We start from the raw sequence: 27,088 nt of genomic DNA, 5'->3' as shown, positions 1-27,088 counted from the left end.
TATTTGAACCATAGTTTTATAAAAATGGGCTACAGTAATAAATTATAATAAACAAAAAATGTGAGGGTAGCTACTGTGGTATATAAAACAGTCTAGTAAAAATGAAGAGTTTGAGCCGAAAGTGGTTTGGCTCAGTGGATAGAGCCTGCGGACTGAAAGGTCCCAGGTTCGATTCCGGTCAAGGGCATGTACCTGGGTTGCGGGCACATCCCCAGTAGGAGATGTGCAGGAGGAAGCTGATTGATGTTTCTCTCTCATCGATGTTTCTAACTATCTCTCTCCCTTCCTCTCTGTAAAAAAATCAATAAAATATATTTTAAAAAAATGAAGAGTTTGGGGTCTTTTTTTAATAAAATGGAAAATTACCAGTGAAGGCTACATGAAAATAATTGTAACCTTTAGCTTGAAAATGCCTACTGAAGGAAAACACAGTATTTCACCAAAAGTCAATGTCCTTCACAGGCTTTTGGCTCGGCAAGTAGTTGCCTTTATATTTTTACCATGCAGCTACTGATTCGATTAGAGAATCCAAAGAACAAAGAATAACTCCAACATATCAGCATGATACTGGTACTGATCTTACTCTTCAATTGCACAGTTAAAATGTGATTTTAAAAAACAGTATAAACAATATACTTCATAAGAATCTACAGTGAAAGTCATGAAGAATGTGATAAAACTTCATTAGCCAACCACTTCTCAGAATGTGAATTTAATACTACTATATTTAAACCCTTACTTTAAAGATTTCTGCTGTCATGGCCTAGTGAGTAATTGATTATGCATTCTTTAAACTGGCTGAGAAAGTTTTACTTTATTTTAAAATTTAGTAATGGTACAGAACCAAGCCCATAATTTAAAGAATTAAAATTTTACAACCAGAAGAAAATAAAGCTGACTATATTAGGGTTATTTAGATGTAATATCTATTTAATTTTATTTTAATTGACACATTCTGGGCACAACTGTCATCACTTTATAAGGAAAAAGACTAAAAAAATGTAAAGTACCGGAACTGCAGGAGGCTAAAGTCACCACACAGAGAGATACCAACTCTTTCCTCACTAGAGAATCCTATAATACTTTGCGTATCAGTGACTGACAGCTGTCAGACTGAATTGATTGACAGGTTGCACAGCACAAAACTGTAAAGTCTAAACACTTGTTATAAAACAGAATACATAAAATACATAAAAAAGTGTTTAGGGTAAAAAAAAAAAAACAGTTACAAATGCAGAAAGAAAAACATTCAACTTGTATAAAAGCAATCATATAAATCATACAATATCAATCATCTATTTACTTGATTTCCCTTATCAAATAAATTATAACAAAGTCAAAATTAGCAAACAATTCATTAACATGTTTCTAACACAACACATAAAATGTTTAAGTAGAATTCAACTTTGCACATTTCCACGGCAAAGCATAATCGCTTTACAAACAAACATTGTTAATACTGAAATAATTCTTGAAGCCAAATAAATCAGGAAATTTCAGATGATTTCTGACAAAAGATATTTCCTCTAATACTATTGCTATTTTCAATGACAAAGATTCTTCCCAACAAGAGTGGTATTACTTCCCTAACAACACTTAATAGAATTTGTAATATTTTAACTTCCTGGAACAAGAGGCAATTCTAAAGGTCAAGAATGATTAGGCTCCAGAGGTTTTTCCTCCATGCACAAAACATACAGGGACACTAAGGGTAGTGGCTGCTTGTTTTGATGGCTCACACACCACTGGTGCCATCTCCCTACCCGTCGGCCTCCCCAGTGGTGAGCTCCTCTCCACTCCCGACACTGCTATCAATGACATTTGAAATTCATTAATCTTTTATAGCTGACCTTTAATTCTGATAAGCAATAATTTATATGTAAGACATGTTTACTAAAAGATTAGAAAGTCACTAAAATGCTTTTAGAGAGCAAAAAAGATAAAGAAGGCTCTGAAACTTAAATGTTACCACCTATAAAGAATCTTGGAATCTCAGCAGGCACTTAGCTGGTCAGTGAACAGACAAGCCTAACAACCAGTTCTGGGTTTACCGGGCATCTCAATATTAATAAACTTTAAAGCAACCCTGTGTAGTTTAGGAAGCTACTAAATTATGGAAAGTGATAAAATATACACATATCAACAATTATAAAAGTCAGTTTAAGAGGCTAAACAGTAAATGTGGGTCCTATTACTTATGCTCATGAATGAAACTAGAAACATAGCACCAGCTTAAGTCCCTCTCTATTCGCACTCCTATCAATCACACCACTGGAACGAAAACCATCTTACCTTCTCACCTCTGGTCTTCGAATCTTCTTTCTCTTTCTTTCTTGCAGCTGCCACAAATTCATTAAACAAGGCTTCTCGATCTTTCATCTTTTCAATTGCTTTGAATCTTGAATCTTTAGCATGCTTGGCTGCAAATTCACTAAAAGTTGCTCTGTAACAAAATGGCAAGTGTGCTTTGACAGAGCTATTTCTGCTTGTAGAAAGGTATAGCAGAAGATACCATTTTTCCAGCAAGAATGTGTACCAATGAGACACTGAGTCCCAATATCTGCTTAAACACTGAGCTACAGAATGGAGTAAAAAGGGCTAAAGCAGGGGTCCTCAAACTACGGCCCCTGGGCCACATGCGGCCCGCCGAAAACATTTATCCAGCCCGCCGGTTGTTTTTGACACCGCTGTGTGCATAGGAATTTGTTCATAGGTTTTTTTTAAACTATAGTCCAGCCTTCCAACAGTCTGAGGGACAGTGAACTGGCCCCCTGTTTAAAAAGTTTGAGGACCCCTGGGCTAAAGGGTGAAAATGTCGTTAGAGATTTGTTTAGTATCAGAATGGTGGTAGAAAGATCCACACATCAGAGAGCAAAGAATGTGTGGGCTTCAAGAGACTTAACCTCAGTGGTTAGCAGGGGTGGGCAAACTTTTTGATTCGAGGGCCACAATGGGTTCTTAAACTGGACCGGAGGGCCGGAACAAAAGCATGGATGGAGTATTTGTGTGAACTAATATAAATTCAAAGTAAACATCATTACATAAAAGGGTACGGTCTTTTTTTTTTTTTTTTTTTTTTTTTTAGTTTTATTCATTTCAAACAGGCCGTAGTTTGCCCACGGCTGCTCTATCCACTGAGCCAAACTGGTTTCGGCACATTTGCTATTTTTAAGTTTTGCTAACCAAAGTTATCGATTCTGATAATCTTTTATATGCAACTGATATTACAATATATAATGTCATTAATTCAACATTTCTAACAAAAGGATATATTGTAAACCTGGTTTGAACAATGGATACATAACCATAATGAAATGCTAAGGTAAAATAAAAGTGTATCCCAGAAAAGGCATAGCATGTAGTCCATTAGATATATTTTTCTCTTCATGATAAATCAAGCAACTTACTTTATAATTAGAAAAAGCAATACTACGATTAAAAAAAACACCTTTCAAAAAATGTAAAATTAACATGTAAAAATGAAAACTCAATTATTTTACTTATTTACATTGCTTATAATAAGTAAATTAATTAACATGTTTTACCAGAACAGACTAAAATGAAGTTTTAGCATTAAGTTCCCATGGAAATGTTTTTATTTGACTCATCTCTTAACTCTAAAAAGCACTACTTTCTAACAGACAATTGAAGAAGTAGAAAAACTGCTGTTGATTTGGATAAAGGAAAAGCAGTTAGCCAGTGACAGCCATTTTGGAGGCAGTGATATATGAATAAGAGTTTTGGGTTTTTGTGGGGTTTTTGAGGAGGAGAGGGGTAGATAGTGGTTGGTGGTAAGGGACTGGGAACATTACAATGATCAGGAGTTGACCTGAAATCTCTATTTATAAAGAAAAAAGGCATTGAAGAGATAGGCACTAAAGTTAAGTAATTCTCCCCAGTCATTTTTCCCTTGGAACAAACTCCAGTGCTTTTTATCTACAGACTCTACTAAAGAATTCGGTGATAGTAGTCTTTTTTCCAAATCAAAGAGAAATTTAGGTCAATGGACAGTATTCCTCATTTTCTGCTACTTAATCAAAAGGGGTCCTAATCTTTGTCCTAGCATTAAATGTAATGATATAGAAATACAGCGCAATGCCCCAACTGCTAAAACTTCTAGTTATGTGCTTGATGGTTTTATTTTCTGAAAGTAACTTGCATAGTTCCGATCACTAACAATTCTATCTGCTCCAAAAGAACATCAGGAGGGTACTGAGATAAAGCAAGACTTAATTCATCAAACCTACAAAAGGAAAATACGTTTGGAGTCTCAATTATTCCCAGATCCATAAAGGGTTTTAATAGTTGTTTTGCTGAATCATTTGAAAATAAGCTATAGACAATATGGGACTCCATCTATAAATATTTCAGAATGCATCTCTTGAGTAAATCCTTTTGCTCCATAACCACAATACTCAAGAAAATTACTAATTCTCTATCCTGTATTAACAGTCCATGTTCTAATTTCCTCAATTGCCTCCAAAAATGTTATTTACAACCCAGTCTTAACTACTGCGAGCCATGAACTCACCCTCTGGAGTCCCACTGGAGAGTCTGAAGCTCTACCACTCCTGAACAGCACTGCCTTGTTCACAACCACAACTCCTCCACTGGCTTTATTTTCTGACATTTGTATTAATGCCACAGGAGTGTTCTCTTCCTATTTCAAATATACAATTGTAATCCCAAGTGTACTTTCTCAAACAACATAACTCCACTGACAAAAATAACTGTTTAAACAAGATGAACTTTTATAAAAAGTGCCACTTAACTGAGAGACTCCCTAAATCTACCCTACAGTTTTAGAAATGCTCCATGTTCTGAGGTGTTCACACCACCTACTACCACAACTAAGTTATAAATAAGAAAGTAATTGTCCCTGCCTGGGCTCTTTGGTGTAACACTGGAATCTAGTTGAAATCCCACATTCACTTGGGCAAGTTACCCAACTTGCTTATGTCTTACCTTCCTTATCTGTAAAATAGGTATGATATGGGTACCTAAATCATATTGGCTGTTTTAAAGATTGAATGAGATAATATGTGTGTGTTGTGTGTATACTTACATACACACACAAGCACTTTAGGTGTGTATGTATGTGTGTGTGTATGTATGTGTATATATAAAAAAATAGAGGAATATGCAAATTGTTTGGGATACCGTCACATTAACAGTAACGACTGAACAGAAGGCTGCGTGGGGCGACAAAGCTGGCAGGGGGGGTTAGTAAGGGACGATCAAATGACTGAACAGCAGGCTGCGTGGGGCGACCAGGCCGTTGGGGGGGGGGGGGCAGTTAGAGATGACCAGGCTGGCAGAGGGGGGCAGTTGGGGGTGACCAGGCTGGCGGGGGGGCAGTTAGGGGTGACCAGGCCGGCGGGGGGGCAGTTAGGGGTGACCAGGCCGGGGGGGGGGTGTAGTTGAAGGTGACCAGGCCGGTGGCGGGGGGGCAGTTAGGGGCAACCAGGCCAGCAGGCAGAGGTGGTTAGGGGTGATCAGGCTGGCGGGGGGGTGGCAGGGGTGATCAGGCAGGCACGCAGGTGAGTGGTTAGAACAGCCGTGGGCAAACTACGGCCCGCGGGCCGGATCCGGCCCGTTTGAAATGAATAAAACTAAAAAAAAAAAAAAAAGACTGTACCCTTTTATGTAATGATGTTTACTTTGAATTTATATTAGTTCACACAAACACTCCATCCATGCTTTTGTTCCGGCCCTCCAGTCCAGTTTAAGAACCCATTGTGGCTTGTGCACTGCTGGTGGGAATGCAGACTGGTGCAGCCACTATGGAAGGCAGTATGGAGTTTCCTCAAAAAACTACAAATGGAACTCCCATTTAACCCTGTGATCCCACTTCTAGGAATATATCCCAGGAAACCAGAAACACCAATCAGAAAGGATATATGCACCCCTATGTTCATAGCAGCACAATTCACCATAGCTAAGATCTGGAAACAACCTAAGTGCCCATCTGTAGATGAATGGATTAGAAAACTGTGGTACATCTACATGATGGAATACTATGCTGCTGTAAAAAAGAAGGAACTCTTACCATTTGCAACAGCATGGATGGAACTGGAGAGCATTATGCTAAGTGAAATAAGCCAGTCAATGAAGGAAAAATACCACATGATGTCACTCATTTCTGGATAATAAAGACCATTATAAACTTATGAACAAAAATAGATACAGAGGCAGAGCTGCCTCGAACAGACTGTCAAACTACAGCAGGAAGGCCGGGGAGGGTGGGAAGGCAGGAGGGGGGTGGGTAAGAGATCAACCAAGGACTTGTATGCATGCATATAAGCATAACCAATGGACATAAGACACTGGAGGGTAGGGGAGGCCAGGGGATTGTCAAGGGCGGGGGGTAAAAAAAGGAGACATATGTAATACTTAGTCTCGTTCCCCTGCAAATAAAGTCCTTTTTACATAAAAAAAAAAAGTTTGCCCACCCCTGGGTTAGAAGCTAGCGGTCCCAGATTTCGAGAGGGATGTCTGACAGCCGGTTTAGGCCCGATCCTGGGACATCCCCCGAGGGGTCCCAGATTGGAGAGGGTGCAGGCTGGGCTGAGGGGACCCGCCCCCCTGCACAAATTTCATGCACTGGGCCTCTAGTATATACATGTATCTTTAAGCACATAAAAAACAACCAGTATTTGATGCTATTACTATAATGCTTGGTACATAAGTTTAAAATGTCTCATTTTCTTCAGCCCATTACATACATTCAATTCATATTAACAATTAGTTGAAGACATAGGACAAAACCATAATCTAGATACTTAGAAAACTGAAAGGTCCCTTCACCACTTCAATCAAAATAATGTCCCTGCTCTGCAATTTATTGTATGTAAAACTAAGAAGACAGGGACATCTTTTCTATGATTTACCAGTTTTTATAGAAGAAAACTTGTTCCCACAGGAAAACATGTAAAACAAAGGTGCCCTTCTGAAAACCAATGCCTCTCAGAGCGCTCCAGGGAATCCTCAGGAAATATTTTAGGAATGAACATTAGAAAGACAGAAACCAATGATCAAATAAGCTTTTCATATCCAAATCTCCAAAAGACCATTTATATATTTAAATTTTTTTTAGCTGATCTTAAGAGAAAACACACATATTTTGACAGTTGGCAATAATGACCACATACCTTGGATTAAATTTTGCTTCTTCCATCATTTTTTTGAAATCTTCCTTGGCTTGCATTATTTTGTTTTTCTTTTCCCTGCGTTCTTCCTCCGCCCTGGTCTTTACATACTGATCAAATACCTATCAAAAAAATAAACCAATTTGACAAGTTAGTCTTTCATATAGGTAATTTAACTACCAAACTATGGAATCTATTAAAAAAAACCCAACACACTAAGTCCCTATCTAGTCCAATCTATAGTAAGAAAATATAGGTGACGCAATTATATGCAGATTATCTCTAACAAGTCTCATTTTAAAGCTTCAGCTGACATGACAGTATTACAGTAGCATACAGCCCTCTGCTTAGGCTTCCAGAATAAAAAAAAGCTAAAAGCCCCTTTAATTTTCATTTTCCCTGATTACAAATTGAATACATGTTTATTAAAAAATTTCAAGCAATTTAGGCCAAACCGGTTTGGCTCAGTGGATAGAGCGTCGGCCTGCGGACTGAAGGATCCCAGGTTTGATTCCGGTCAGGGGCATGTACCTTGGTTGCAGGCACATCCCCAGTAGGGGGCGTGCAGGAGGCAGCTGATCGATCTCTCTCATTGATGTTTCTAGCTCTCTGTCCCTCTCCCTTCTTCTCTGTGAAAAAATCAATAAAATATTAAAAAAAAAATTTCAAGCAATTTAGAAATGTTTAACAATCCTCCCAAATGCCTTCTAGATAAAACATTAACAGTTTGGAATCCATAGTTTAATTTTATTTCTGTGCTTCTCTTTAAGATATAATTTTCTCCAAAATAACCATGCTTTACATCTACTGTATATTTTCCCCATTTAATAATGTACAGTCAAGTATAAACTGAATATACACATCTATTTCCTGCCTTCTACAAATACTAATAAAATGACAGTAGAGGAATTTCTTTTTTAAAGTCACAAGAACAGGAAAATGGCAAAAACGCTGGAAGTTGAAAAATGGACAAGTGGTACAGGATTTGGCAGACAGAAGAAAGCAAACCCTAAACCAGTAGTCAAGAAAACAAAGGAATTAATGAAAAACAATTTCTCTTAAAGACCAAGAATTTACCAACTTTGATTAAAGTCACTAGATACTCAAAAGAAAAACAGGAAATAGTTTTTTAAGTTCTTAGTTTATTAATCCTCTCATGAAAAAAGTACACAATCACCACAGATAAAGCCACTGAATAATCTTTGCTCCTTCTTGTCCCATCTCCAGCTCACTTTTTGCAGCACCAACATTGGCCTTTGCTGCCCGCGCATTCCTTTCTGTTTTCTTGAGGTCTTCTTCTCATACAGTTCCATGTCTTACAAGTCTATGTTTGGGTTCATTTTTCTTTGCATAATTCAAGGAATCATAAATCATGACAAAGCCAGTTATCTTCCTACCACCAAAATGGGTTCTAAATCCACACACATAGATGACATCTGGTGTGGTCTTACATATTTTGGCTAGTTTTTCCTGAATTTCTGTCTTGGGTACTGTTGTCATCCCCAGGTGAAGGATGTCAATGATGATTTGTTTCCGCTAAAGTAGTTTGTCATGAACTTCTTGGTTCGGATACTTACTGTGTTGTTGATGATGAGGCCAATCTTCAAGCAGCCAGGGAGGAAAAAGGAACTTTTTTTTTAAGAGAATCCTCACAGCTCAGGAATTAGTGGTACCAGACACACATGGAAGTGAGAGTGGGGGTACTGCCACAATAAGGCTATTTAGGAGGTGGTACAAACACTAGGTTCCCCCCCTCACCAAGTTTACGGTATCTGGGGGCACTGGCACTACTGAACTTCAGTAAAAAGCAAGTGCTTACTCCTAGGGTAATATAAGCAAAAGAAATCAATCTCACTCTCTCTCTCCCCTGCCCTTCTCCCTCCCTCCCACTCTACTTAAAATCAAGGGAAAAATATCTTCAGGGTGAGGATTAACTAAAAAAAAAAAAAAAATCCACTCAAAAGAAGGAAGCATTTCCCTGAGTTCTGTGAGTTGTTATGGCAAATTAACAAACCCGAAGAGAGGGTCATAGGAACCCCTAAAATGCAGCCAAGATAAAGAGTGTGGGTAAGCTGGGGACCTACTACTTGCGTCTGGTGTCTTGTGGGACTGAGACCTTAATCTGTAAGATCTGATGCTAACTCCTCATAGACAGTGTCAGAATTCAATTTAACTGCAGGACACCAAGCTGGTGCTGGAGTACTGGTTGGTTCAGGGAAAAAATGTACACATTTGATGTCCAAGTATTCAGTGTATAGGGGAATCGTTTTTCCTTTTCAATAGATCTCCATTATTTGATTCTTACATCAATGTAACACAATTTATAACTTGATACTGATTCGGTGAACAGTGGCCTAGATGGACAGTTGACAATCATGAGTAATTATACTGGTAATGTATTACCATATTGTAACACTGTCACTCTTATGCAACTCTGAACAATATGCACTATATGAAAATACTTTCATTTTAAATTTTGAAATGTTAGCATAACTTCTCCCTAAACCCGAGCTTAACATCCTATACAGAAATGATCTGGTTATTTTCGAAAAATGTCACACATTTTAATCTGTCAAAACAAAACTGTGCCTGATCCAAGGTGGGGGGAAATGGATGGAAAGAGACTTTGCTTGGGGTGGATGGGCGCATGATGCATCGTGCAGATGTTTTGTTGAGTTGTATACTTGAAACCTGTATGGTTTTGTGAACCAACGTCACCCCAATAAATTCAATAAAAAATAAGATTAAATTTAAAAAATCATACGTTAAAATTTATGGTAATAATTATATAAAACATGTCTTTTACAATGATGTGTATATATGTCTACAGATAACTAAAAAGTACAAAACTGAACGAGATGTAATTTACATTGAGGCATTTTTAATGAAATTGTTAGGTTTTTCAAATCAAAACACAAATTTGAGATATGAAGTTATCACATGCAAGTATGTATCTAGGACTTAATTGGCTACTCCTTGATTTTATACTCCCAAGAGAATTATTTCACACAGAGTATTGAAAAATATATATATTAAATTCAAATGTTAACTTCTCCTTTCTCTCATTTCTTACATTCCAGTTGTAAGAAAAAAAATTCTAAGAGGAGTTTTTATTTAAAACAGAACAGTGCTTGCCCTGGCCGGGTGGCTCAGTTGGTTGAAGCATGATCCCGTGCACCGAACAATATGCACTATTGTGGGTTTGATTCACAGTCAGGGCACATGCCTGGGTTGCAGATTCCATCTCCACCAAGGTGTGTGCAGGAGACAACTAATCAGTGTTTCTCTCTCCCTTCCTCTCTCTCTAGAATTGATAAGAATATATCCTTGGGTGAGGAGTAAAAAAAAAAAAAGAAAGAAAGAAAAGAATGCTTAATACTTTTTCTCTTCTTAAGTGTAACTCCAGTAAAGAGGTAACACCGTCAACTTACAAAATATTTCCAAACATGAGACTATGTACTTGTAATTTCACTTACTCAGAAACTAACACTCAGTGCTAGAAATAATCTCAAGTCATAAAAATTTTGACGTTTTCAAGGATATTTGGGTTAAGCATTATTCTAAGACAGCGGTTCTCAACCTGTGGGTCGCGACCCCTTTGGGGGTCGAACGACCCTTTCACAGGGGTCTCCTAAGACCATCGGAAAACAAATATATAATTACAAATTGTTTTTGTGATTAATCACTATGCTTTAATTATGTTCAATTTGTAACAATGAAATTGGGGGTCACCACAACATGAGGACCTGTATTAAAGGGTCGCGGCATTAGGAAGGTTGAAAACCACTGTTCTAGGAACTACATTTAGAGCAATGCACAAGACCACATTCCTCCTCTCACAAAATTTATATTCTGCAAAAGCAAGAGACAGATGATAATTTTAGACAATAAGAGCTATATATACTATGACGATAGTAAAGAAGGCAGAGATAGGTTGATCAGAAGGCATTTGGACAAGCACCTGCATGAAAAATCTGGGGTAAAAAATTTCCAGGCAGAGGGAATAGAAAGTGCCAGAATGTACCTAACTGGCCTGTTCAAGGCATATCAAGGCCAACGTGGCTAGAATGAATAAATTTAAGAAAAGAGCTTCAAGAAGTTTGCAGGCATAAGTGTATGTAGAAGCTTATAGGCCATGATAAAGTTTCATGTTATGCTAAACAAAGTGGAAGCATAGCACAGATTTTAAGCAAAACAATACTACCTTAATTTGTTGCTTAAACTTCGAAAGTTGCCTGGCTGCTGTGTGGAAAAAGAACTTGACTTCGGAGGAGCAAAAAGGGAAGGCAGCAAGGAGCTCAATGAGGGGCTACACAATGATGAAAGTTGACCATGGCGATGGCTTGGATTAGGGTATTAGGCACTTGGAGTTAGATGACTTTATGGAGGTAGATTTGCTGATAGACTTGAAATGTACATTGGGTCTCAAGTAAAGAATTAAGGTTGATTTACAAATTTAACAATTAGGGTTTTGATAGAGCCATAACTCAGGTGGGAATGAGACCATCACACACTAATCGATTGTGTTTTGTTTTAATTTTTTTAAAGACTACTGTGCTTGAAATGCAGATAATGCAAATATATTTAGAAAGCCATGTCTTTCTACTACAAGCACACTGTAATATGTCTGGCACACTGTAATTTTCCTCTTTTCATAAAAAGTCTACAACTAGACCTACATACAGAATGACACAAAATGTGTATAGAATTATTCCAACCATCTTATCTAATAAAAGAGAAAGATGGTAATTAACGTACGACCGCTACCCTTCCCATTGGCTAATCAGGGTGATATGCAAATTAACTGCCAGCCAAGATGGCGGCCGGCAGCCAGGCAGCTGATGCGAACAGGGAGGCTTGCTTGCTTGCTTCAGTGACGGAGGACTCCAACGTTCCCCGCCTGACTTGCTGGCCTCTCAGCTGCAACTCTAAGCAACTATGTTGCAAATATAGAAGCTAAAAAACCCCCAGAAACCTGCTTTACTCAGCCAGGCTTCAGCCAGCCAGACCGCAACATTGTATCAAATACAGAGGGTAAACAAAGGCCAGAAACCTGTTTTCAGCAGCCCAGGCCTCAGAGCTAAAGCTGGCCCAGAATAAAAAAAGAAAAAAGAAAAAAAGGAGCGGTTGGGAGCTTCAGTCACCCGTCAGCTTGAAAACTGCCCTCAGCCCCTCAGCCAGACTGGCCAGGCACCCCAGTGGGGACTCCCACCCTGATTCAGGGCAAACCAGCCAGCCCCCACCCGTGCACCAGGCCTCTATTCTATATAGTAAAAGGGTAATATGCCTCCCAGCACCGGGATCAGCGGAGCCGCGAGGCCTCCCGGCACCGGGATCAGCGTGACAGGGGGCAGCGCCCTAACCCCCTGATCGGCCCTGCTCTGTGTGTGACAGGGTGCAGCGCCCCAACCCCCTGATCGGCCCTGCTCTGTGGGTGATAGAGGGTGGTGCCCCAATCTCCCCCGCCCCCACGGGCCCTGCTCTGTGTGTGACGGGGTAGAGCCATAACCTCCCCATCAGCCCTGACCTGAGTGTGACAGTGGCGGCACCCCAACCCCCTGATCCACCTGCTCTGTGTGTGATGGGGGGCGGTACCCCAACCCCCCTGATGGGCCCTGCTCTGTGAGTGACAGTGGGGAGCTCCTCAACCCCCTGATCCGCCCTGCTCTGTGTGTGACAGGGGGCGGTGCCCCAACTCCCCTATTGGCCCTACTCTGTGCGTGACAGGGGAGAGCTCCTCAACCCCTTGATTGGCCCTGCTCTGTACGTGACAGGGGGAGCTCCCCAACCCCCTGACCAACCCTGCTCTGTGTGTGACAGGGTATGGAGCCCCAACCCCCCTGATCGGCCCTGCTCTGTGCATGACAGGGGGCAGCGCCCCAACCCTCTGATCCGCCCTGCTCTGTGCGTGACAGGGGGTGGCACCGCAACTTCCCTATTCACCCTGCCTTGAGTGTGACAGGGGGCGGTGCCCCAACCCCCCAATCGGCCGTACCCTGAGCGTGACTAGGGGTGGCATCGCAACCTCCAGATCTACCCTGCTCTGTGCATGACAGGGGGCGGCGCCCCAACTCCCCAATCGGCCCTGCTCTGAGCCCGACCAGGGGCTGCACCTAGGGATTGGGCCTGTCCTCTGCCACCTGGGAGCAGGCCTAAGCCAGCAGGTCATTATCTCCCGAGGGGTCCCAGACTGCGAGAGGGCACAGGCCGGGCTGAGGGACCCCCTCTCCCCCCCGAGTGCACAAATTTTTGTGCACCGGGCCTCTAGTTAAGATATAAATATGGAAGGTGGCACTATTGTTACCAAATGAAATCTTGTAGCTCAACAGCACTTACAGCGAGTGGTTCAATATACTCACCATTTTAGAGAGATCAGTGTTGGGGTAATCCAGGTAATTTAGAAATTATAGAAATTAGAAGTGTGCAATACTTTAGACGAAGAAATCACCCTGAGATGATGTGTTACTGAATCATCACGGGATTAAGTGGCAATGGAGTGTCCATCTTAAGAGATGCCACTCAGGTGTGAACTTGGTGTGTATAGTGTGTGTAAGACATAAACATGCCTCCAAGTATTTTCTGTTCAGAAGACACACACACACATGTATTAGTATGTACCAGCCAGGAAGGCTATAAACCAAAGTGTTCAATGCTGATCCTGCCTGTTAGGTAGAACTTTAAGTGGTCATTTTTCCCTTTTTTTCATCTATAGTTTGCTATTTTTCTACTCCAAATTTGCATCATTTATCTAATAAATTAATAAATGCATTTGAAATGAATGCATTTTGAAACCTTCTTAGATATAACCTCAGTTTATATGAGGCATAAGGATAAATGTTCATGAGGCAATAGCTACATCCATAAGGGCAAAAATATCCAAGTACTCCTAAGGTAGAAATGTCCACACAGAGAAAGGATGACTGTGTTCTAAGATATGAGACTGTGTTTTTTTAAAGCACTGTGCTAGGAAAAGGAAAGAAAAAAGATGATACATTATTCCTTACAATTTAAAATTTATACTTATAAGTGATATACACTTTTAAAATAATGTTATTTTCCTTTTACCTGTTTTCGTTCTTTAGGGTTGAGAAGTAAGTATCGAGGATCAAAAACTATCTTGTGCAACTCCTTCTCCCATGTTGAAAAAGCAGACACCTTTAACATAAAAAATGTATTGCCCTTCATAAGTAAGTTGGCTCTAAAAACATAAAGGTCATATAATTTTGCTTGAAATCTACAGGACATCTGCTTAAAAAGGAGACATAATAAAAAGCACCCTGAATTTTCCATCACTAATAAATGACAAGCAGTGGGAGGTGAGTAATAGCAAATTTCCACACTAATTGGCTCTGAACATTTCTATATTATATAAAAATAAGACACACCTAATTACTCATTAACATAGCCACTACTGTGTGACATTTTAAAATCAGTACATCAGAAAAAGCCTTGAAGATCTGTATTTTGATTTCCCATGTTTGCTCCAATCTCGTGAACAACATTGTGATTTAAAACTGCACCAATTTTAGTTATTCAAATGAGTCTGAATATAACCAAAAGAAATTCCTTCTCAATTAAGGTTCATTAATAATAAGATCATAAAGTACCAGTTCTCCTTTAACCAAAAGCCATTATGAAGATATTAAAGGAAGAATCGTATATACCTTACCTATCCTGAGTAGTCCGCCATTCTGCAATGTTAATACTCGTCTTAAATTACTCACCAAAATTTAATGACCCAATAAATATGTTAAATATCATTTGTACTTAAAAGGATAGTAAGTGGCATTAAGTTAAACATTATATAATTAGCCAAGAAAATGGCTGAGTGAAAAGATACAGTAATTTGATAGGCTTCCCTTCTCCCCCCCCCCCCCCACAACATGAGCACTAACCTTAGATTTGACCTTTTAGCAAGACATATTTATATTACTTATACAAAACAGAAATATCTCCCCCAAAGATTGTTTTCTGACCCCTCTTTCTAGCAGCATGTCCTTGAACTGCTTCATTCGGGCCTCCAGAGGGACAATGGCCCTTTCTCGGGCAGCTTTAATTTCAGCTTCCATTGCAGCTTCTTTGTCTGAATCAATGTCTTTATTATCGTCTCTCCTATAAAAAATAAAAGATAAGGCATCAACTGACAAAATATTAATAAGAAATCTTACTAAAATCTTAAATGGAATGTTCAAGACTCACTACTGAGGAGCATATTTTTGGCAAAAACAAATTATATTGAGGGTATCTAATGAACTCTAAGGGTTAAGCAACTTTCATTTTAATAATAAAGTTACAATAAGCTTCTAATGTACAATGGCTACATTGTAAGAGAATATATATACTTTTGCTCTCCCTGACACTAGTTGATACACAAAATTAACTATCTTACTTAAAAAACCACTTATCTCACATTGCAGTCAAACTCTATGTGTTAGAATTAAACAGCACAGAATATAACTTTTAGTTCTTGAAATGATATAGAAAAAATAGCATTTTCTAAAATATTTTATGTTATAAATGCATAAAATATTTATTAAATCTAATAAGAGTTGGTATAAGTCTTAGTAATCTCAAATTTATTTTGAAAATAAAATTAAAATATCTGCAAACTTGGCCAAGTGGATATGTGAGATGTATACCTTACCTACCTGACATTTTTTTTACTCACTTTCTGGGTGATAAGTTGAGATTTAAGTTGAAGAACAGGTCCCAGAGAGCAACATAGGCCCAGGAGTAGTTAGGTGGAATTAGAACTGTTCATCAATGACTAAACTACTTGTTCCTCCAAAAATGCACCTTAGGGCTAAGGGCAACCCTGCTGCTGAATGGTACTCAAGGGAGATTGTGAACATGAAATCTAGTCACCTCTCAAACATCTGCACTATGAAGAAGGCCCGTTCATGTGAATAATAAAAAAAAAAAATTAAGTAATTCAATAGTAGTTGGGCGTGTTTGAGCAGATCTTCCTTCTTAAATATGATCTGCTAAATATAATAGTTCAGATTCCCTACAGAAACTTAAGGGAATTAGGAAAACAGAACGTCAGAAAATTAAAAAATGAAGGTAGCCCAGGAAATTTAAATGAAACTAAGGCTAACCCTCAAATATGGTAAGGGAGAGGTAATTAACAACTTAGGGAATGAATCAAAAGAAATAGAAGACATAATCCATGACCTGCAGGAACTTAGCGAGATAGTCTGTGACCTAAGATATGCACAAAACAAACAGGTAAAAGCAATTTGCCAAACAATATACCCTCTTATAATAATTTATTTATGAACTATTTAAATAGAGTTAAAAGACATCCAAGAAATATAACTAATGAAAACAACCTTTACAGAATTACTAAATGAAAATGTCACAATACAAACTATCACTATCTATCTCAATAAAAGAAATAAAGAGAAACTAAGCCAGGAAAAAGAGGCTTTTAGCTTTGTACCTAAATAGAGAAGCTCGGGCAATCCACATAAAGGACTTCTTTGACATTCTCCTGATAAAAGCAGTTAAAAACCTTACAGAGTTGTCTATAAGAACAAACAATTAAAAACAACCTAAAAGTTTAACATTGCAGGAATATCCGAAATTACGGAACATAAACAGAATGAATACAGTCATTTATAATAACTAAGAAAACAAATGTCTTACTCTAGATTAAAAAAATACAAAATCAGTTAATTACAACTAATAAAAATACTTATACATTTGGTCAAGAACTAAAAAGTCAACTGAAAAATGTATGGTTGATTATGAGTGACTCTCTTTAATATTTTAATTTCTTTAATGTTGTTGCCAATAAAGACATTAAAAATCACCACAACACACACACACCCTTGATAGGGCCTGTCTTACTGTTTTGTTTTGGTTTTTTTTGCCATAATTTGGCTGCATTCAATCTGTCCTTTTCAGATAAGGACTCCGATAAACTAGTCCCTAATGCCCTCAAATTTTCCTTTTTGCTGCTAATGGCCCCATCCCCCCACCCCACCCACACACAAACACCCTCTACCCCACCCTTCTACTCCTTATAATAGTAACATTGGCCAAGCTAATACTTCTACTTAATAGCACTCTCTTCCTTTTAGAACACTTTCTAAGCTCCTAGGTTCCCTCTTTACCAGGACTAGGACTAGGGAAGTGAGAAGTATGTAAAAAGAGAGAGACGTCTGTGTCTGCATTTATGCGATTCCTGGAATGGTGTCTGTTGGGGTCTATTTTAGGGAGGAAGTTTATTTTTTATAAAACACAGGCCTAATGAATATCTGAAAATAACTTATCAACTAATTCCTAAAATGTCATTTGGCTTCATAATGTGTATTTGAATAACCAAATCTTTTGCAAATCTAATAACAGAAGGGACACACACCATTTCTACATTCTATAGCAAAGCCTTTTGGCTTAAGACACAATCACTTCTGTCACCTGACAACATGTACACATTACCTGTCCCCAATCACGAACTGAATGTGGCCCAATCAACTTTTAAAAGCTACAATCTACCTGAATTACATAAACTGTAAGTATTACTTACTTCCGTTTTTTGGCTTTAACTGGTTCATCTTCATTAAGTTCTTCCATTAATTCTTGTTCTTCCTTAACTGTAGGGTAAAATTTAATTAACCTCTGTCAGAATACAAATAAGCAAGCAACAATTGAAATGTTTAAGTGTGACTCCTTCTGCTAGCCATTACCAAATACTCGCTCTAACAGTTATTACAAAGAAGCTGCAATTGACAGTTCACTTACTTGCACTCATAGAGAACTGCCACTTTTGGATGGACAGCATAGTCGGGGTTGGATGCCCTGGCAAAAGTATTTCAAATATTAAGAAAAATAGTTGTATGCGTATATTACACAACCTACTTTTATAAAATTACTGTTTATATAAAATATCCATCCCATGATATGCACTCCTTTGTAAAACACTAAACAAAGCATGGTAATTCTATACCTCCTCTATTAATACTCCCCTTTACATTAAATATTCACTTCATTTTGAAATGATCCTTCGATGCACATATCTATAATAATAAAAGCATAATATGCTAATTAGACCGGACGTTCTTCTGGACGTCCTTCCTTCCGGACAAAGCCATAGGAGGTGGGGGCTGAGGCAGAGGTGGCAGAGGGCCGCAGCACTGGGGCCAAGCCCTTGCATGAATTCTGTGCATCGGGCCTCTAGTTTATTGAATAAATGGATTGAGTACTTGAAAACAGATTCAAAAAACTTTCTTGGCATGATTCAATACTATGGTGATGATAAGTATTATCAATATCATAACTATGCAGCAGATATTGGTGAAGGAGAAAAGCTGGTGCCTAGTATTTTTAGCACCAAGTAGGCCAAGTTTGACTGATTTAGAAATCAGTTATAAGCAGAAAATGTTAGTATCACATATACACAATCTATGAAGATTTCTCCATCATCATAAATGACATATATTAGGGTTTGCTTCATCTGTAGTGTGTATTAAATGATTCATTTATCATGCTTCTACATGACGTGATTCTACACAAACACAATTACATCAATACAAGAGCAAACTACTGACAAAAAATATGCAACAAAAATTATTTACAAATATTTGTCTTCATTATATATACTAAAATGCTACCTAAATATGAGGTAGATTAAAGATAATCTCTTAATAAGGTTTATGTGTCTCTATATTCTCAGGCATAAGGCTTACCCTTCCCTAAATTTCACCTACTGAAAAAGACTGATAACCTCCTGTATGTACACAAAATCTTGTGTTTTTGCATTCTATAAAAATTTAGTAAACATATTTTAAAAATAGAGTTTTGATTATTTCAGAAAATATATTGCTAATCACAAAAGGTGCTTTTTAAAAGGTTCACTGAAGCCGAAATCGGTTTGGCTCAGTGGATAGAGCGTTGGCCTGCGGACTGAAAGGTCCCAGGTTCGATTCCGGTCAAGGGCATGTACCTGGGTTGCGGGCACATCCCCAGTGGGGGGGGGGGTGTGCAGGAGGCAGCTGATTGATGTTTCTCTCTCATCGATGTTTCTAACTCTCTATCTCTCTCCCTTCCTCTCTGTAAAAAGTCAATAAAATATATTTTTAAAAAAAATAAAAGGTTCACTGAAGATTGTTTTAGTATTACTAGCAAATATGGAACAACATCAGTGGTACCAACCCATCCTGTACTAAATGAAATCTTGACAAGGATAAAAAGGAAAAAACTACATATAAATATTTTACAAAAAAATAATTTAACCCAAATTCTCTATTTTTTATATCTCTATCACTGAACTCAAACTAGCGTAGCAATCTAATTTCCACTTCTCAAGTTCCTTATGTTCCTTGAAAACAGAACAATTTTCTAAACATCATCAACATTTTCTGTTGAAATATTAAACAATGTTAACATTCTGTGATTTTAATTCCTAAATTAAAACTTACTTAGCTTCCTCAATTCTTCCATTCCTCTTTTATGAGGGGGCTCCTGAATAATTTTGTCAACATCCGCTCTTCCAATGAGATCATCAGGTCGGTCCCACATAGACAGACGGGTGGTAGGATTATAAAAGAAGACCCGCTCGTCACCAGTCCAAACAACACACCTAATAAGTGATTCAAACATAATGACCTTAGGTTATGGAACACATGTTATAGGTAGGTCTTTCCCTGTCATCCTGGCAAAAGGATGGTGGTGGTGGAGGGGAAGGACATGTTTATATTACTTATAGTTATTTATAGGGAACCAAATATGGCCTTTAGAAGAGAGTTGACCAAGGTTAAAACAGCAGTTTCATATATTGAGAAAACCAGGAAAAGCAAAGCAATTTGTGATCAGCTCTAAATGCTCAGACACTTGGTCTGACACACTCAAATTGATAATGTTATATTTTAAACTATCACAAAGGATATGTTTCATGGCAACAATAATGCAATTAAGCATTCTAAAGCTAACCAACATACCATAGGACCATAGCTTTACATAATACTTCTTAATATTTCTTACCAAACCAGAATTACTCAAATGTAACCTACTATGAAGCCTTTATATCTGATTTCATTTAGTATAAAAAATAAAGTACTGACTGAGCTATGGCACTGTAGCCCACTGCAGCTCACTGTTCCTGTTAATTACAACCAGACACTCAGACAAAATAGGAAAAAAACAACAATTACATGAGGACCCTGTAAAGTTAAAAAAAAGTATAGAGGAGTCAAAATTTAGAGAAACAGCTCCAAGGATATAAACCTCCCATTTCTCCTCCCTCAAACCTCTCCCCTGAGGGTGGCTCCTAGTCACACAGTGGCATGATGACAGTAGCACAGGCAGCTGAAACTCCAATAGAAACCAGGTCTTTTTGGCCAGACAATCAAGTTAATCAACAGCTGCCAAACCCAAGGTGACCTAGATGTTGAAATTATCAGACAAAGTCTCTATTGTTGAAATAATCAGACAAAGGCTTTAAAGCAGCAATTATAATAATTAGATTTTATGACATAAAGAAAAACAAACTTGAATAAAAAGATAGGCGTTCTCAGCACAGCAATAGAAAATATTTAAAAAAACAAAAAGAAAGAAAAATGAAAAAATACAACTGAAATTAAATTTCTCTGGATGGTGGTAATAGAGGAAATGCTCGGTCAACCAGAAGATAGACAAATAATTATCCCATCTGAAGACCGGGGTGATTATGTCAAAATGCCTAATATACAGCACAACCAGAAACTCAAGATCCCAAAAGGACAGAAGGATACTGGGTAGAAAAAAATTGAAGGCATAATGGCAAAAAACAAAACTAAACTAAAAACAACTCTCCAAATTTGGTAAAAGACATTAATATTAAAGGTCAGTGAATTTACGGAAAAATTTTTGAGCATTCCCAGACCCAAAATTCAAAATACACACGTCTTTATTTTGTTCGCCAGGAGCAAAACCCTTAATTACATCCAGTTTTATGCTGTGGCACACACACCCTTATGAGCTCTCTTGAGTGTCTTTTCTGACACCTTAGGACGCATCTTGCTAACAGATGCATAAAACAAATCCTACAGATGCTCACAGATGCACAGTTGAAAGCTATGGCAGCTTGATGCTGAGATGCTGACTGTATTTCCCAGGGAAAGAACTTGGTTGAGGCCATTCTAGCTGCTGGAAAACAAATGCTGAACACTATTTTTGCTTTACGCCTTTTTTCTTTAAAAAACGAAAATTATCTTTGGATTTCTTTTAGTTAGTGAAAACAGGTACTAATGTAGGTCTTTTCTAAAAGTAAAATGAATAAGATGAACTTTTAAAAAGTAAAGAATACCTATATTCAGATAGATTGTAAAAGCAGTAAAAACATATCGTTGCTTTTTGGTGGGTGAGAAAGGGAATGGAATGCTTCAAAGCATCCCAGGTTTGATTCCCAGTCAAGGCATATAACCAGGGAGGGTATGAGTTCAAACCAGGGTGTGGATTCGATCCCAGGTCAGGGCACATACAGGAGGCAACCAGTCAATGTTTCCCTCTCACATCGATGTTTCTCCCTCTCTCCCGTTTTTTCCCTCTCGCCCTCCTTCCTTCCCTCCCTCCCTCTCTAAAAAATCAATAAAAACATACCTATAAATAAATAAATAAATATATAAATAAATAAATATATGTATCTTCCATCTGTGTCTACCAAAGAGGTCACAAAATAATGACTAATTCAGTAAAGTAACATCTCTCAATCCCACAATGAGGCCTATTAATGCCACTTCCCACAAAAAGAAACCAGTGCTCCTTGGAGAAATGGCTAAATCTAGATCTGAGACAGGAAATATATGAGATAAGCTGGGAACATCTTGTAAGAGCAGAAAGCAAGGAAGGTATCAAAGACAGGGTTATAACAAAACTAAACAAAAAAACCTCGAGTCCATCTTAAGAGGCTTCACCTAATCAAAGATGAAACTGTACATCAACAAGGATAATAATTGCAATAGACAGAAACATAAAATATAATTAAATCTATGAATTTGTAATACTCAAACCAACTCATTATTCTGAAACTGGTCTATCCTTTCTTTCCTATGCCATTTGTTAAGGGGAAGCATCTCTCAAGTATTCCAGTTAATACCTGGAAAAAGAATGATAGAAACACATTACCACCACTTATTGATTTAATGGATCTAGGTCAGGTTTTGCAATTCAGCACTACTGGCATTTTGAGCCAAATAATCCTTCTTGAAGGGAGCTGTCCTGTGATTGGCAGAATGTTTAAGAAGAATCCCTGGCCTCTACCCACTAGATGTTACTAGTAACATCTAGACATTACCAAACATCCACTGATGGGGGGATGGGGAGGAGGGAGTAGCAAAGTTACTCCTCATTGAAAACCACTGATCTAGGCAACAAATAATCAGTAATGACTGGTAACATCACACAAAGAAACACCTAGATGCACCCTGAGGAAAAGGCACATCATCACTTACGAACTAGTCTTGCAAAAGGATCAAACCTGAATCTGATCACATCTCTGTATCTGCTTGCTAGTTTGTAGAAAATTCAGAAATGGAGAACTCTAACAGCATATAGATGCAAATACAAAATCCAAACTGTAGGACTCTATAGAATAAACATGTTTATTTTTTTTTACAACAAAAACAAGGAGGAAAAAGCAAAATAAACAAGTTGGAGGGGAAGCTACAGATTATAAGTCAACTTACTGCAATGTGAGGACTATACTGTATATGGATTAAGTTGCAGCAGGTACAGGAGAGAAAGCACTGATGTGGGGAGATAAATAAAAGGGAGAACCAGCTCTAGCCTGTTTGGGTCAGTGGATAGAGCATCGGCCTGCAGACTGAAGGGACCCAGGTTCAATTCCAGTCAAGGGCATGTACCTCAGTTGCAGGCTCCCAGCCCTAATTGGGGGCATGTGGGAGGCAATCAATCAATGTGTCTCTCTTACATTTTACATTGGGTCTTTCTGTCTCCCCTCTCCCTTCCACTCTCTTTCTTAAAAATAGATAGATAGATAGATAGATAGATAGATAGATAGATAGATAGATAGAAAGAAAGAAAGAAAGAAAGAAAGAAAGAAAGAAAGAAAGAAAGAAAGAAAAGAAAAGAAAAGAAAAGAAAAGGGAAAACCAGACCAAACAAAAGAAAAAGTAGATTATTCAACAATTAAATACAAAGACACAATTTTACATAGTTCTAGAAACATAATCAAATGTAGGTATATATACAAAAGCAAATTTAAACAATTTTAAACACTAAACAGTAGATTCAGAATCTCACAGTGTGGTTCAAGTCTATAATTAAGAAAAATAAACATTAACAGAAAGCACCATGAAGGGAGGAAGACACCACAGCAACTGAGTTTTACAACAAACAAAACCCAAAACATTCAGTAGATATAAATACATATTTGACATATACTTTTTCTTTCTATAGGCTAAACCATGTAACAAAAAAGTATGGCAAATAAATAAATAGCCCTGCTGACGTGGAAAAGTGGTTGAGTGCTAACCTATGAACCAGAAAGTCACGGTTTGATTCCTGGTCAGGGCAAAAGCCCAGGTTGCAGGCTTGATTCCCAGTGTGAGGCGTGCAGGAGGCAGCTGATCAATGATTCTCTCTCATCACTGATGTTTCTCTCTCTCTCTCCTCCCTCTTCCTTCCTCTCTGAAATCAATAAAAATCTATTTTAATAAATAAATACTTTCTAGTTAAACCAAGTACATACCATGGAGTACCAGGGATAGGGGTAGTAGCTACTGGCTTTGCCTTCTGGGCAGCCTTTTCTTCTTCGGTCATCTCCTCTTCTTTGGGCTCCTATGGGAAATGATATTACTCCCACTTTATTAATACCATAAAAGTTTACTAGAATGTTCCAAAAATACAAGTATCTGCAAATACCTCCAAGTGCAACCAATAGGAGGTTTGCTACTAACACAGGAAGAGGAGACTAAATAGAAATGTTTAATAATGTCCTAAATCCTGGCCCTTTAGACACAGGCAAATTCCAGTAGAGCAGACACTGGCAACAGCAGATGGTCCTATCTCACAGATTAACTAACCATCTGCTAGAAGCAGTAATGGGGAATACAGTATACAAAATGAAAGGAGACCTCTTCATTTAAGGTCATTTCCTTTTTTTGCTAACTTCCTTACTAATAAAACATGACTACTATTGTTCCCTCACCAAATAAAGAAAGTTTCTAAAAACCAGAGCTCTTTTAATACTGTATGGAGACCATTCCATGCCTGGGCAGATGAAATATAATGAACATTCCTCAAATATGAATTTGTACTTATAACTTTAACACATGCCAGTCTGTAAGTCAGAAGGCTGGATATCAGGTCCAAGCTCTGGTCTAAGGCCCTTTCTTTCTACAGGCCTTGATTTACTATAAGTAGTTTAATGAAACTTTCAAAGGAAAAACTGAGAAACTTCAAAGAACACTAAAATTTCTTAAATCAAATGTATAACAATTACCTAAAACTATTTCAAATGATTCTTCAGTTACAAGTAACTTGTACCCAACAATCAATGTCAGCTGCCATGCTAACAGGTTGTGGCCCTTTACCTCTTTTATCTCTTTTATTGGCTCTTCTTTAGGATCCTCCTCCTCTGTTTCCATTGGCAAAGGTTCTTCAGAAGGTTCTTTAATTGGCTCTTTAATCTTCTCTTCTAATTTTTCTATTTAAAAAGTTAAGATAATGTCACGCCATGGTTTTGATGTAATTTTCCAAAAGCTTTCAGAGACTAAGCAGTTAAGATATTCCATAACTAGAAGTTACTAACCATAAAGATAAAATGTTCTTCCTTATAATATCATTAATTTGAATCTATTATAATGCTCAACTTCAAATACCTTGCTATGCCAATCAGGAAACTGTCACTAAAAAGAAGTACTGATTTCAGAGGATATAAAGTCTTTCAGTTCATTCATACATCAATTGTAGCATTCATTTTGCTAAAAGGGACAAAATATTAAGATACTTAGGAACAGAAACAAACTTGCGGTATAGAAAATTATGAGTTTTCTTCATCCAAGACTTCAAGGGCCTAAAGTTTTTACCGTATTTCAGAATATATACAATACAAACATTCCTTCCTGATCAGTAATATCAATATTAATAATGATATCGATAATTATACAACAAAATTATGCAATTCCTGATAATAGTAAAAATACGTATTTGTATATAGGTATAATTTAATTTATGGAAAAATGATGGGACAAATATGTAGTAGATGAACTTTTTTAAGTAAAATAGATGTTTATTCAGTAAGAATAAATAATCCAACTATGCAATTAGAAAAATCCCTCAAATGTGTTAGCAAGGAATTAACTCAGAATTTCAAATAGCCTTCTATTTATAATATCATAGTTTATATTATGTCTCACCAAGTCATTAAACTATACCTTTTTCTTTCAGTTCTTGGGGTTTTTCCCAGGTTGATTCTAATGTTCTATTATTATAATAATATGTCTTCCCATCTGCTGTTTTATATTCAGTCCACTCAGAAACAGCTGTTGCTCCAGCTAAGGTAGCAGGTGAAGCTGCAATAGCAACCTGGGGATGTATCATGGGTACAATAGGAGGAGCCATTCCTGGCAACACACCTAAAAGAGGAAGAATAAAAAGTTAGACCCAAGTATCAAATTGCAATTCAAAATAAAACTTTAAAATATGAGCTAAATCTTTCTATTAAATATTAATAAAAGAATAAGCCAGTTGGAATAAAAAAAACTCACATAAAATGTGACTTAATTACTCAAATCAACTTCCCTGGTTTATTTCTAATGGCTAAATTCAATTAGATGCATATATTCAACCCAAGAAGTACCTTAAGAATAGTCAGAAATTTGAGTCACACCTATGATGAACTCTCAACATAATAAATTATAAAAATCATGGTACATTCTCTACTTATTAACAGAAATATATTTTATAAGGACTTCTCAAATTGTAATAAAATAAAGGCAATGAACATATTTACTGAGTATATGTCCTGAGACAAAATTATTTTCTAATTCGAAGGTATCTAAAAGGGTATGAATAAAATCCTCAGCTTAAAGTAAATTACTGAGTTTATTATCAAATCTACTTTAAATATTAAGTGGTTAAGTCAAATATCCCTATAAACTATCAAGTCAGTTTAGACTTTTCCTTAAAAATAAAAAGTTTCTATTTTTTAAAAGGTAAGCCAGAATTTGTATTTTTACAAGATAGCTAAAAAAGTTGACATTACATAAATAATATAATTAAGAATATGTGAATCAAAATACAAAAATCCTCAAGTCCTATACTAGAATTTAGGTTTTGGGTAGTTATCTTCAATAACTTTAAAATGTAAATTTGTACAATACACACAAATATTCACACACACACACACACACACACACACGTACACACGTACACACAAATACTCACTAGCATGCAAGCATAATCACATCACTTTACACATGGAAATGATTTTTTTATATTTAACTTAAAAACACACATCAAAAAACAAAATTAAATGTTATGAATATGAGAATGAAGTTGTTTACACTTATTATACAAATTAAGTGATCTGACCTTATTTGCTTTTGTGAACCAAAGAAGCTAATACTACAGGCAATTGGGAAAATCAAGTGTTGGCCAAATATGACAACTGCATTTATACTGCTCATTAAAAAGAAAAATATAAAAAAATCCACTCATTTGGGCAAAAATAAATAAATAAAAGGATAAACAACAACATTCACTACCATGCCAACTTACAGACAAAACAAACTAAGATGGTTTTAAAAATTACCGGTCTTGGTGGTAGCGACTGTCTTTACATACGGGCAGCTGACTATTTGCATCATTGCTACACCTGTAAAATGGATAAGCAAGCATATGTTGGAAAGCTGCCATTGTATGTCAGCTACCACTGGGATTCAGGAAAATAATTTACCACTACAATTTAGAATGCTATTTCCAAGAATGGAATAAAA

The 27,088-nt window shown here is 37.3% G+C and overlaps 1 protein-coding gene across 6 annotated transcripts in view; it reads right to left on the bottom strand.

Annotated features, from left to right (window-relative positions):
• TCERG1 (transcription elongation regulator 1) overlaps positions 1–27,088 on the bottom strand; it is a 60,510-nt gene that overhangs the window by 9,609 nt on the left and 23,813 nt on the right. For 3 of the 6 annotated variants that reach the window (XR_009453090.1, XM_059698779.1, XM_059698783.1), the window contains exons 6-17: positions 26,905–26,967; positions 25,526–25,726; positions 24,683–24,795; positions 23,839–23,927; positions 19,571–19,731; positions 17,895–17,951; positions 17,680–17,746; positions 16,591–16,641; positions 15,125–15,260; positions 14,214–14,303; positions 7,152–7,270; positions 2,293–2,443 (exon numbers count right to left, since the gene is read on the bottom strand). Coding sequence is in view for 5 of the 6 variants with exons in the window: in XM_059698779.1 (XP_059554762.1) it covers positions 2,293–2,443; positions 7,152–7,270; positions 14,214–14,303; positions 15,125–15,260; positions 16,591–16,641; positions 17,680–17,746; positions 17,895–17,951; positions 19,571–19,731; positions 23,839–23,927; positions 24,683–24,795; positions 25,526–25,726; positions 26,905–26,967 (1,298 nt within the window). In the remaining variant the exon portion in view is untranslated. The remainder of the gene's footprint in view (positions 1–2,292; positions 2,444–7,151; positions 7,271–14,213; positions 14,304–15,124; positions 15,261–16,590; positions 16,642–17,679; positions 17,747–17,894; positions 17,952–19,570; positions 19,732–23,838; positions 23,928–24,682; positions 24,796–25,525; positions 25,727–26,904; positions 26,968–27,088) is intronic. The other 3 variants (XM_059698780.1, XM_059698781.1, XM_059698782.1) reach the window with 3 other exon arrangements.

Source organism: Myotis daubentonii, chromosome 5 (assembly GCF_963259705.1).
Source record: "Myotis daubentonii chromosome 5, mMyoDau2.1, whole genome shotgun sequence".
Lineage (NCBI taxonomy): Eukaryota > Metazoa > Chordata > Mammalia > Chiroptera > Vespertilionidae > Myotis > Myotis daubentonii.
The sequence above is the reverse complement of the archived record's forward strand: the minus strand, read 5'-3'. Positions and strand labels throughout refer to the sequence as shown.